Source organism: Vombatus ursinus, unplaced genomic scaffold (genome assembly GCF_900497805.2).
Source record: "Vombatus ursinus unplaced genomic scaffold, bare-nosed wombat genome assembly UNPS02014779.1, whole genome shotgun sequence".
Taxonomy (NCBI): Eukaryota; Metazoa; Chordata; class Mammalia; order Diprotodontia; family Vombatidae; genus Vombatus; species Vombatus ursinus.
The window spans coordinates 44890272-44904340 of NW_020954557.1; the positions used below are offsets into that span (position 1 = coordinate 44890272).

At 34.8% G+C, this 14069-nt stretch overlaps 1 protein-coding gene and 1 long non-coding RNA gene across 2 annotated transcripts in view; both read right to left on the bottom strand.

The window, feature by feature from the left end:
* The window catches only part of HAT1 (histone acetyltransferase 1), a 78631-nt gene that overhangs the window by 42847 nt on the left and 21715 nt on the right, over window positions 1-14069 (bottom strand). Inside the window, exon 3 of the mRNA XM_027866212.1 lies at window positions 1246-1321. Within this exon, the coding sequence (XP_027722013.1) occupies window positions 1246-1321 (76 nt within the window). The remainder of the gene's footprint in view (window positions 1-1245; window positions 1322-14069) is intronic.
* Window positions 7275-13667, bottom strand: LOC114045978. Its single transcript, XR_003569445.1, has 3 exons — window positions 13580-13667; window positions 12121-12165; window positions 7275-7464 (listed from the first exon to the last, which is right to left on the bottom strand). It is a non-coding gene; the product is annotated as an uncharacterized LOC114045978 (long non-coding RNA).

The following is a 14069-nucleotide window of genomic DNA, read 5'->3' on the forward strand; positions in this document are numbered from 1 at the left end:
TATTTGCCTTGTTGACCACCTAAAGAACCACACATAAACACACCATTTTTTTTTAAAAGGATATCCTGAAGGACTGATAAGACACTCTTGAGTGTTTTCTAGGTGAAATGTGCCAAAAAGTAGTGGCACTTATCAGTTAGTTCCCCAACCCATGTCATTACAGAGGATAATAAAGCAAAGAGGAATAAAATAAATACCATAAGACACGCTTTTAATAAAATCTTCTATTCAAGAGGAGAAATTAGAAAGTGAAGCATAATTGTTTTTATATACAAAGTCTAATTCTTTAATATACAGAAGGCCAAACTTTATAGGAAAACATTTTAATTCTCTTTTTTTAAAAAACACCAAAAAAACTCAGATTGATGCATCAATATTTCTCAAGTGGAATGTACTATAAAGAGTCATTTATTGTCTAAAACGATAGAGTTCATGAACATTACCCCCAATGAAACTGTAACCGGATACATATAACAGTCAGTGAAAGTTAATACATGGACTAACGTTCTTGGTTGACCTTTAAAAAAAAATAAGTACTATTAATGAGTTAAATAAAATTGTTGGAATTTATGTAAAAAATTGATAAAACTAAATTAAAATCCACAGAACAATGTTGACATATAACACAACTGTAACTGACAATGGACTAACGTTCTTGGTTGACCTTTAAAAAAAAAAAGTCAAGGTCTCTTTGTACATAATAGCACAATTATTCACAAAAACAATAATTCCATGATATAATAAAATTCCATTTAATTCAAAGCAGTGGAGGAATGTTATAGTTATTTTAACATTTTGGTTAACTTAGAGTTAGCAAACATATTACATAAAACCATCATAAAGTGAATAAAAATATAAAAAGATAATATCAAATAGAATTTAAATTCTTTTTGATAAACCAGAAAGTATTTTAAGATTCTGCCATGCCTCAGGTTTATGAAAAGTAATCACCACTGTACTAAGATCTCATGACATATCCTACAAGTTGCTTTTCTTAATAGGCCTATTATCTGTTTGTTTACTTTTCATAAATTATAGTGGGAAAAAAAAACTAGTTACTTAAAACTTCCAGTTGTAAAGGAGTACAACATACATAAAATCTCAGTAACAAAAAATTGCCAACATAAAAAAATATGAAATGTTATATAAAAGGCACATGGTAAACATAAAATTAATAACCAAGTGAAGCTAAAGAATAAACACTTGGATCCTATTTATTTTTGCCTACGTTTCTACAATACTTACTCATCACCAAATATTTGATGGCTGTATTCAGGATTAAAAGTTGTGCTGTCATTGTCAAGATCTTCAGCAAAGCGAACTAGGGAAAAAAAAAAAGACACACATGAAATACACATACATATAACAACAGCGGTTCCATTATAGCCTTCAGGGTTTCACCAATTTGTATCATTCATCTATGCTGATGATTGACGGGATTTTTATGAGACAATTCAATATTGAAAGTTAGAAGTTTTAAAACTGAAATACTCAAAATCTAGCACTCTGGGAATCAAAGAGACAAGCACAACAGATGAATAGTTATTTCACTAGAACAGTGGTTCTCAAACTTCTTGGTGTCAAGACCCCACTACATTCTTAAAAATTTCTGAAGATTGCCCGAAGAGCTTTTCTTTATGTAGGTAATATCTATCAATATTTTTATGGCATTAGAAACTAAAATGTCTTAATATTATTATGAAAATAATTACCTTGCAAATCCTCTGAAAGGATCTTAGGTAACCCCAGAGGTTCCTAGACCACACTTTAAGAACCACTGGTCTAAATGTACCTTACAATTCAACAAATATAAAAATATATTTTTTGATCTAGCCACTCTATAATAAATACAAATACAAATACTATGAATTTCATGAGCAAGTTATCTTGCTCATGAATGACAGTGCCATTTGCTTATACTTAGGCTCCTTATATAGTACTCATTAAGGACCTTAGATATAAATACAGTTTTAAGACTCTCCTTTTGCACACTTTTCCCCTTCCTCCCCAGTACCTCTTTCCCCCAAACAAGTATACTATAAGTTAGATGCTTCTTTCCTTCAAAATGGTCACTTTAGGAAGCTATATACTTACTTTATTGATGCTGCTATTGAGAAAAACATTTTAAATCATGCATTTAGAATACTGCCTATATTGTTAGGCAGAGTTGATCTGTTTGTTGGTTTTGATTAGCTGCCTTTTTCCCTTCTTGTATCACCAGAGCTTAGCCCAGTGTCTGGCATATAGAAAGTGCTTAATAAATGCTTCTTTGCAGAGTGAAACAGAGAACTTTCTTTATTATCTCAGGATATTTTCTCTGTATTGAAGAGAGTTCTTATATCAGTTATTTAAAGGTTATGCAGTTATTTGCATAGGTATAGGTGATAGGGGGCAGGAAAAGTGATAACAATAGCTAGCATTTCTAAAGCACTTGAAGGCTTGCAAAGCACTTCAGAAATATTATCTCATTTGATCCTCACAACAATCCTGAGATGCAGATACTGTTATGATCCCTATTTTACAGATGAGGAAAATGAAGCCGATAAAAGAGTGACTTGCCCAGGAACACACAGAGAAAGAGGTTAAGTGATTTGCCCTGGATCATACAAGGTAGTGTCTGAAGCTAGAATTAAACTAAGGTCTTCTTAATGCCAAGTTTAGTGCTCTAACCACTGTGCAACTAGCTGCCTAGAGAAGAGATCCAACATCAGTTTGTATGTGCCATTTAGTATATATCTCATTTTATTGCAACCTCTCCTACCCCTTTCCAATATACATTTATAAATATAGAGGAAAATATGCAAGTAGGCTAGTCAAAAGCCATGCAGTATATTTCCTTTCTTGCGTCACATAATGAGTTGATAAGGTTCAGGGCCAAATATATGTGGTTTGTATTGAATAATTATGTTTTCCTTCAATTGTTCCCATAATAAAAGAATCTCTTTTAGCTATAATTTCCAGCTTATTTACTTTTCACCCCAAATCACTGCTTGGGAGCTATGATAATGCCTGATGATTAAGTCCTAAGTGCCTTAGACAGTGGTTGTGGGTCCTCTGTGTGTTTTCTTCTAATTCAACAACAACAAACAAACCTAAGACAATCCTCAGTTGTTAGGAATGGGGCAGAATGCCTTTTAACATCTCTGAAGAGAACTTTTATGGTTCTATTATTTAACAATGAAGAATCCACATATGCTTCTAAATTTTAAATAAGTTACAGAAAGAAGATAATGCAATTATAATTCCAGTTAAAATCTGAGAACATTGAAGAATGGAAAGGAAGTAAAAGACAAGGGGAAAAGATTTGATAAGAATGTAATTGCATTTTTTTGGTTTTGTGAAATATGTCCAAAGTTTCATACAGGTTCCTAAGAAGTCAGGCACAAGATATATGAATCTACACAATTTTCAATGCCTCAAGAAAACAAACCAAGATGATTATTTATGGTGAATAACATTATTATAACTTTGTCATTTGTGAGGATTTAATCAGTTTTGTTACCTGGTATTAAGAAGACGTATAGCTAAGTAAAAAATACAGAATAATTTGTATTATTTTTGGTTTATAAGTGAATAAAGTCCTATCATGTATTGCTAACTTTCCCAAATCATTCCTCTTGAATGACTGTTATTCAATCGTTTTTCAGTTGTGTTCAACTCTTCATGACCCCCTTTGGGGTTTTCTTTGCAAAGATACTGTAGTGGTTTACCACTTCCTTCTCCACCTCATTTTACAGATGAGGAAACTGAGGCAAACAAGGTTAAGTGACTTGCATAGGTCATACAGCTACTAAGTGTCTGAGGTCAGATCTGAATTAAGGAAGATGAGTTTCCTGGCCTGGCACTTTATCTGCTGTGCCACCTAGCTGCCCTCTTGAACAACTAAAGTATAAGCACTCTTACAAGTTACACTTCAGTATCTAAATTACTCCAAATATATTTGTGATCTCTTCAATGTGGTAATCCCTTATAATGCACTTACGTTTATTACCTGTGTACTTAGCATACATGACACTAGTCCATGACCAACCAATGTGCTTGATGCTTCCTTGAGATCCCCTAACCTACTGAGGCACAATGTCTATTACTGCATTCCTTCCTCTTGCCATGTATCTATCAGTCCAATTTTCTGATTAGACATTTCTCTGGCAGAAGCCTTTATGCTGCCTCTCCAGAGTTCCTCTTTAGGGAGGTATGATAGCTTGCTCACACTCACTGTACACCTCTTTGCTGCCCTAATTCTTCAAAGCCTATAATGTTCCTTTATAACAAAGTCATATAACATCATGGAAAGAATGTTGGTCTAAAAAAAAGACGAGACTTTGTTCCAGAGAGAAGTTTGGGGTCTTTGAAAGAACTTTGCAAGTTCCCAAAGGTAATTTAAAGCTCTTCTCCTCTTGTTCTACCCCATGCCTAATTCGTTATCCAATTTCAGTTTCTATCAATTATCTACATGCAGTGTGTATACACACACGCACACACACACATGCATTTCTCTATATATCAGTCTGGACAATTAGCACTCTTCATCAATTTGTTTTTCTCCTGTGCGAATACTTAAGCCTAACTCTTCTATATTATTATGGATCTCACTTATGTGACTTTGAAAATGTTTCAGGATTTGATGCAATCAGCACAGTATCATTTACAGACAAAATATTGAAGACTTCACTATCTATAGGCATTCATATCTCAAAGATAATTCCAAATTACAGGTTTTCAAATTACATAAGTCAATTTAAATCTTACTCCTTTAATTAAGTTTCCTTTTTTGGATTATTTAATTTCATTGATCAAAATTCTAATCTTAATCAATGGCACATAAAGAAAAAATTTACTTAGAAAAGTTCTGAACCTCTTCCTTTTCATTTGGAATCATGCCTCCTTGTGGAACCTTGAGTGACTCAAGCATGCAAAAAAATTCCACACAGGCCCAAACTTTATACTTGATTTAGTTTATGAAGTGATCCTCTTCCTTACCTGCTACTTACTATACTTCTATCCTGAGCAAATATATAGCAGAACTGAGGCTTCTTTTTTCCCTCTATAAGAAAACGTGAATTGACTGACATGGTTTTATTACACTTTCAATAAAAAAAAGACACAGAAGTAACACATTACATCTCTTAATTCTTTGAGTTTTCTCTCAAAAGTAGAGGTCCTTAAAATTATCTGTGTGTACAACCTCTACTGTCATTAACAGTATAAACAACAAGGTATCATGGAGATTGTTTAAAATACTTGTAATAAAATTGTTTGGCCATGTATTTTGAAGGTGAAAATGTTGGTATTACTATATATTCGTATAATTTTTTAGTTATAATTATTTCAGCATACAGCTTTTAGGCCTGGGGAAGGGGGATGATGGCAGTTAAAGACTCAAACAAGACTCATGATTAGATCCCTAACTGTTACAGAAAGATATCAAGTCTGTACTGGTCTTTTGGGAGGCAAGCCAATAGCCCAACATAATGGAAGTGAAAGAGGAGCCTTGTTCCATGGCTAGACAAACTGTTTCAGAGGATCAGTGAGAACAAGGGTAAGGGAATAAGGATTTCAAATGGGGCTAAAACACATTAGTCTCTAAGACAGAGTGAAGAAAGCAGAAAAACCCAAAGCTAAGGGGGAGGCAGGACAAAAGGACAGACTACCCCAGGCTTTGGCTGTAAACTTCAGGATGAGAAAATACAAGATGGCTAGGATTGAGGGCAGGAGCGAAGTCCCCGTTTAGCCTCAGATCATGTTACATATTACGTTAAGGGATAGAAAAAGTGTATTTCTGAAGCCTACAAAGGACTAGCCCATTACTTTCGTTTCTGGGATACTAGAAGTAGAACTGAGTTCCAGGCCCTGACTGAGAAAAAATATAATGGGGGCAGCTAGGTGGTACAGTGGTTAGGGCACAAGCCCTAGAGTCAGGAGGAACTGAGCTCAAATCTTATCTCAGACACATAACACTCACTAGCTGTGTGACTCTGGGCAAGTCACTTAACCCCAATTGCCTCACCGAAAAAAAAAAAAGAGTAGGGGGGAATAAAAGAAAAAATATAATGGCGGTAGGGAACTAATATCCTACAGCTCACATAGGATCAAAATTAAAACTGAAATACAAAATATTAAATAAATTAAATATAAATAAATGTATATAACTAAATATTTTAAAATAAATTAAATATATAAAAATATAAAAAACATAAAACATATTAAGCAGTTTGTATGCACAAAGTAAAATGTTAGGAACAATATTAGCATCGATTAGACATAATCCCTGCCTTCAAGGAACCTAGGGTCTAGTGGGTGGATAAAACACAAACACAGGCACAGTCATATTACATACTTACAATATATAAGCATATGAGATTTATAAGACAAATCAAAACAATGACATATAAAGAGATTTTTTTAAATTACAGGTAATTAACCTTCGTCTGGTAGTTCATTCTCTACCCATTTCCTTTCCCGTCATGATGGCAGGTTAAAAAGGAAGAGAGAACAGTTAGCCAAGGCAGTATTGTATAGTGGAAAGTGGGCTGTATTTGAAATCATGAGAGACCTGGGTTTGAAATCCATCTCTGACACTTATTAGTTATATTACATTGGGATAGAGGGAGAGAATAAGCATTTATATAGTGCCTACTATGTGCTAGGTACTATACTAAGCACTTTAACAAATAATTTCTCATTTGATCCTCACAACAACCCTGGGAAGTAGATACTATTATGATCCCCATTTTACAGTTGAGGAAACTGGAGCAAACAGAGGTTAAGTGACTTGTCCAGGATCACACAGCTAGTACTCAGGTCTTTCTAACACCAGGCCCAGCATGCTTATCCAATGCACCACCAGCTGCATCTACTGGCAAGTCTCATCATGTAAAATGGGAATTATACTATTTCAGATGTCAGTTTAACTAAAGCAATTTTGAGTTACTAGTAGAAAAATACTGGAACATAATGGGACATCCCTGGAGGCACCACAACTCAAGAACAAGCTCTGTTGGATATTTCAAAAGCACCTCATAAATGCATTTACTATACTATTTACAAATCTTTTTTTTTGCTGTATAATAAAAGTAGGTACCCTACATGATTAGTCAACACTACTAACCGTTTAACATTTCTAAGTATACCTTCTCTAATTATGTCTAAAATTATTTCCGAATACTTGATTAAGCAATAAAGAGATTAACTTTTAATTTTTAAAAAATGAACAAGATTATTCAAGATTGAAGCAGTAGAATGCTATATTTGGAAGCATAAATACCTGGATATGACTCCTGTCTGTGCCATTTACCACATTTAACCTTGCACTAGTCATTTAACCGCTTTGGTCCTCAGTTATCTATAAAATGAGAGGGCTGAACGAAATGACATCTATGGCCCCTTCCAGCTCTGAAACTATGATCCTATGTTTTCTGACTTACAATGTGACCATGGGAAATTCATCCATGTTAGTTTTATCATCTGCAAAATAATAGGGACAAGTGTTAGAAGGGGAAACCTCAGAGCACCTTTCCAACCATTATAAGAGGTTGAAAGGATAGTAGAAAACTAATCAAGACACATGAATAATGAATGGAGTTGTGAATTCTCAGTTTTTTCAATGTTTTGAGAATCTGGACTTCCTAGTCAAGATACTGTTACTTGAACAGCAAACTAAAGTCAGTCAGTCAAGAAGAATTTATCACTTATATGCACTTACTATGGTTCAGGCATTGTGCCAAATCCTGGGAAAACAAATAAAAACAAGAAATAGTCCCTGCCCTCAAGAAGCATATATTCTTTTTTTTCCCCGCTTAATATTTTATTTTTTCCAATTACAAAGATAGTTTTCAGCATTCACTTTTGTAAGATTTTGAGTTCCAAATTTTTTTCTCTCCTTCCCTTCCCTCCCCAAAACAGCAAGCAATCTGATATAAATTATACATGTACAATCACATTAAACATATTTCCACATTAGTCATGTTGTGAAAGAAGAATCAGAACCAAAGGGAAAAACCAGGAGAAAGAAAGAACAAAAAAGTGAAAACAGTACACTTCAATCTGCATTTAGACTCCATAGTTCTTTCTCTGGATGTTGACAGCATTTTCCATCATGAGTCTTGGAATTGTCTTATATCCTTGTATTGCTGAGAAGAGCTAAGTCTATCAAAGTTGATCATAGCACAATGTTGCTATTATTGTGTACAATGTTCTCCTAGTTCTGCTCACTTTACTCAGTATCAGTTCACGTAGGCCTTTTCCAGGTCTTTCTGAAATCTGCCTGTTCATCATTTCTTATAGTACAATAGTATTTCATTACATTCATATACCACAACTTGTTCAACCATTCCCTAGTTGAAGGGTATCCCCTCAATTTCCAATTTTTTGCCACCAAAAATAGAGCTGCTATAAATATTTTTGTACATGTGGATCCTTCTCCTTTTTTTTTATGATCTCTTTGGGATACAGACCTAGAAGTGGTATTGCTGGATCAAAGGATATGCACAGTTTTATAGCCCTTTGGGCACAGCTCCAAATTGCTCTCTCTCTCTCAAATGGTTGGATCAGTTCACAACTCCACCAACAATGTACTAGTGTTCCAATTTTCCTGCATCTTCTCCAACATTTATCATTTTCCTTTTCTGTCATATTAGCCAATCTGATAGGTGTGAGGTGGTATGTCAGAGTTGTTTTAATTTGCATTTCTCTAATCCAGGGGTGGGGAACCTACAGCCTCAGGCCACATGTGGCCCTCTAGGTTCTCAAGTGTGGCCCTTTGACTGAATCCAAACTTCACAGAACAAATCCCCTTGGGACTCAGTCAAAAGGCTGAGGACCTAGAAGGCCACATGTGGCCTAGAGGCCGCAGGTTCCCTATCCCTGCTCTAATCTTTTCATGATTATAGATAGCTTTAATTTAAGAAGCATATATTCTAATGGAGGAGACAACATGCAAAAAACTAGGTACATATAAGATAAATAACAAGTAGATGGAAGGTAATATGAAAAGGGAAGGAATGAATGAATGAGAGAGAAGGGGAAATGCCTGCAAAAGGTGAACTTTAAGCCAGTCTAGCCTTGGTGGAAGTCATGGAAACTAAGTAAAGGAGCATAATATTCTAGGCATGGCAGAAAATCAGTGCAAAGGCATAGAGATAGGAAATGGTGTGTTCAAGGAACTGCAAGTAGGATGTAAAGCTAAAAGAGTAAGCAGGTAAGTTGCAAGAAGGCTGGAAGGGTAGGAGGCTACCAGGTTATAAAGAATTTTAAATGCCTAACAGGGAGCTGTATATTTGATGTTGTATATAACAAAGAACTCCAAAGTTCATTATCAAGGTGTAAAAGACATGGTCACACTCATGCCTTAGCAAAATCATTTTGGCAAATGTGTGGAAGATAGACTGGAGAGACTTAAGTCAGGGAGACTAATTAGAAGGCCATTGCAGTAGATCAGGAAAGAGGTGATAAACAGTCTAATCTAGGGTTGCAGCTGCACAAATGAAGAAAAGGACACATACAAGTGATGTTGTAAAGGTAGCAACAATACAATTTGGCAATGGATTGGTATATATGAGAGTAAGGGATCAAAAATGACACCAAGATTGCAGGATTACTAGGAGAATAGTGATATTCTTGACAGTTAAAAGGAAAATTCAAGCAAAGTGAGATTTAGAAGGAAAGAATAAATTAAGAGTTTAAGATGCTTCTAGTTTGAGATGTCCAAGAAACATTCAGTTAAGTGTGAATGTAGCTAAGCAGAAAGACTTGAGCTGGAGAGATAGATTTGGGAATCACTGGCATAGAGATAATAATTGAATTCATGGGAATTGAAGAGGTCACCACGTGAGATAGTATAGAGCAGGGGTCAGCAAACTACAGTCAAGGCTGTTTCCATCTGTTTCAAACTATTCAGTAACAGGAATGATCTATCGTCTCTGATTTATCAAAAGTTCTACTCAAGTCCTTATCTTTTTTCTTACTTATCTTTTTGTTATATTTGTGTCTAGTTCTGAAGTACATTGAGGTCCCCACTATTATACTTTTATTGCCTATTTCTCCCTGAAATCCACTTAATTTTTCCTTTAAGTATTTGTTATCCACTTATATGAAGCATTGATGCTTTAAAAAGAATGCAATTCCCCTCTTTATCATGCCTACATGTATTAGTCTTATCTGAAATTATTGCTACCCCTGCCTTTTCTAGTTCATCTGAAGCATAATCAATTCTACTCCAGCTCCTAAGCTTAACCATATATGAATTATATTTCAAGTAAGTTTCTTGAAAAACACGAAAACAAAAATATTGTGGGATTCTGCTTTCTAATCCATTCTGCTATACCTTTCTACTTCATGGGTAATTCCTCCTATTCACCGTTATGACTGGTTTATATTTCCCTTGCTTCTGTCATCTTGTACCTTTTCTTCTCTTTGTTCCCAACACTCACTTTAGAAATAAAGGGTGGTAGTAAAAGAACAGGAATTTACCTAATACTCATAATCTATAAATGAAGCAGTATATTTCTACTTTGTTGCCTTCACCCTACCCCCAATGACAGGTTTTGCTCTTCCTTTCTTAAGAATACTTGCCTCATCACACCCTCTCCAACTTTGGGATTTATTTTGCTTAAGACTAACCCTTTGCTTATCCTGCCCTCCCTTGTAAATCCCTCCTTCTTCCCTTCCTTCCTATTTCCCAGTTGAATTTAACATATTTCTATTTCATAATCTTTGTGCATATGGGTGATTGTGTTCAATCTTTCTTTCTTTGTTCAGACGAAAAGTGAGATTTGTGGGACACCATTCTTTCCATTCCTTTCTCCATGTTTGAATACTTTTCATCTAATACAACTACAGTGATTTCCCTCTTCTTCCTCCTCCTTTTATCCTCAATACAGTCCTCTATCCTTCCCATTTATATCTTCTCTTAAGATTACCATGCATAGCAAAATCACACCCAGGTCTTCTGTCCGTCTTATTTATCTTCCTCTATGGCCCCTGGGTTCTGAGAAGACTTTGTTTCTTGTCCCCCTATTGACATATTAACCATTTATCACAAGTGTGTACCTTTCTGCTTTTCTCTTTACTCCTGAGTTTCCATTTCAATGTGTCTACTCAGTTCTGATCTTTTCATCAGGAATATTTACAAGTTCTTCATTTTATTAAAGGTCTATTTTTTTTTCCATGTAGGATTATACTCCATTTTGCTGGGTAAGTTACTTCTAGTAGTAAGCCTATCTTTTACCTTTTGGAATATCATTTTCCAAGCTCTCCACTCTTTCATAGGAGCTGCTAAAACGTGTGTTATCCTGACCGCGGCTCCCAAGTACCTGAATTCTTGTTTTTGGTTGCTTGCAGTATTTTTTTCTTTCACCTGGAAGCTTTGGATTTGATGATGTTCCTGAGAGTTTTGATTGTGGGTTTTTTTTCAGGAGGTAAGTGATAGATTCTTTCTATTTTTACTTTAGGCTATGGTTTGGTTCTAAGCGATCTGAGCAATTTTCACTTATGATTTCTTGAAATATAGTATTTAAGCTTTTTTTGGTCATGATTTTCAGGTAATCTGATTAAGATTATCTGTTCATGGCTTCCCAAGTCAAATTACTTGCTTATTAAAAAATCATAAATTTCAATATCCAACCAATCAATACTTTACATCATACTTTAACAGAACATTCCAAAAAATATTTCCCATGGTCATTCTAAATTCGCTAATATACCATAAACAACGTTATTCATTTCTGGTCAGAACTACAATTTTTCAATGCTGCTTTCTTAAAGACCTAACCACATTTCCATTCCTCACAAGAAAGGAACAAAGAAAAAAAGAGTAGTACAGCTAAAGATCCAGTTAAATGCATTTATATCATTTATGTAAATAAGAATGTGAAATCTTATCTGTTGAATATGCACTGCTATAACAAGACACCTGTACTCTAGCTTTATATCCTGGCTTCAGCTCTATGACTTTGAGTGCTGAGAGAATGGCATAATGGAAAGATCTCTGAGCTAAGACTTGGGAGATGTGGGTTCAAATCCTGGGTCCAATACTTACTAGCTAAATGACCATTAGCAAATCAAACCTCCCAGCCTCAATTCCTTCCTCATTTGTGATATAAGAATAATATTTTAATTACTTACCTCACAGGGTTGTTACAAGGAAGATGCATTCTTAACTTTAGAGCCCTATAATAGATACTGTTATTAGTGGGCAATTTCCTTAAGTCTCCTGAGTTTCATTTCTTTATCTATAAAATAAAGGGAGTTTCACTAAATGGTCTATAGAGTTCTTTCTAGGTTAAAATTCTAATTCTAAAATTATAACCCTATAATTATGAACACTGGATTCAACCAATCTAAGTGTACAGAGAGCGATCACTGGCTCTGGAATCAGAGGAACTATATTCAAAGCCCACATGATATTTGCTATCTATGTGACCTTGTGTGTCTCAGTTTCTTTAAATGATATAAAATTAGGGGTTTGAATTCAACAGCCTTTGAACAGCCTTCGAGCACTAGATCTATGATCCTATAAATACAGAAATAACATAGATAATCTTAAATAATACATCTAATTCATTTATCTATGTATTCATTTATCATATTTAAACTGGAAGTCAAAATCCATAGACAAGAAAACTTTGATTAACAAGAATCCTAAATTGCTCAGAATATACCCTCACTTCTTCATTATTCCTGCCTCTCCCTCTCAATCTAACTGAAAGGAAACACAAGGATATGTCTCAAGGTTGGCATATATTTAGCACAAGTGTCTATACCATAATCATGATTATATTATTCAGAGAATACTAAAGAGAAATTATATATAAGGATTTCATTATGCTCACTATACAGTCCTTACTAATTTGATATTTACATATCTTCTTCTGTATAAATCTACAAAGGGTATCTAAAGGCTGAAACCACACTTAATTAAACTTTACTTAATTTGTCAATGATAAATGTTTGTTTAAATGCCTACTATGTCCCCAGCACTTTGCTAGACCCTGAGGATACAAAATTAATAAATAAACCAGTCCTGGCTCTCAAGCAGCATACATCCTACAATGTCTTTACCCACAAGGACTCAGATATTTCTTGAATGTTACTTTGATGTATCAGTAATTTCCTAAGTAGGGACATTCCTTCTATGCCTTTTTATCTTATATAATTTTTATCCATATTTTCTCCAAAATTCCCTCATAGAGGATATGGTGCTAACTATGTACTAAAAGTTATCTTCTTGTCTTAGAAGTACCAACATACCAATCAGATTATCCATGTGGTATATCTCAGTCCTACTTTAGTGCCAGTAAAACTCCTTTCTGGTCATATACCTTCAATGGATCCATGACCTCTCCAGTAAGAGTAGCCTGTCTATGTCCTTCTACATTCATCTAAGATACTCTCAATCAATGCAGAGAACACTCCCAGAAAAATTTTAGAGATAAAACAGGAATATATGTAAGTAACTGCATATGTCTTCCTGATTATCTTTTCCATAAAAACTCTCCATGATCCCTTCTATCTCTTTGGAAATCTTATACTCTTTGAGATATCCTGAAAGGTCAATCCCAGAATATCTTCAAAATTATAATACCTCTGGCACTGAGTTCTTATCTATATGTTTGTTCAAGTTCAGACATTCTTTCCAACTCCATCTTCTTAAATGTCATTGTCATTTCTTCAAAAAGTATTTAGGGATATCATGCCAATTTCTCTCTGCAGGTTCTTCTTTGAGGTAACACTGCTCATAGTTTTCCATCATCCCCTGTAGTATTTCACAAATTGGCTTGTGCTCTAAACCAGAATTGCCTTTGGCTTCCATGTCTCTGCAGGCAAGGAGAACAAGTGTTTGCTTACTTTTCAGGCTCTTTTGGCCTCCTCATTGTTCCAACTGCATTGCATTAGTTATACTTCTAAAATAAAGATGTTGTTTTAACAGGTTTGGTTAGAGTTATTTGCCTAGGAAAACCCATTTGTTAAATGAACAAAACTTAGAAATATTAACCAAAAAGACTGACCCCAAACTTCCACTAAAGTCAGCCTCCTACCGATGTTTGTAAGTGACGTGGCACTCTTAAAAGCTG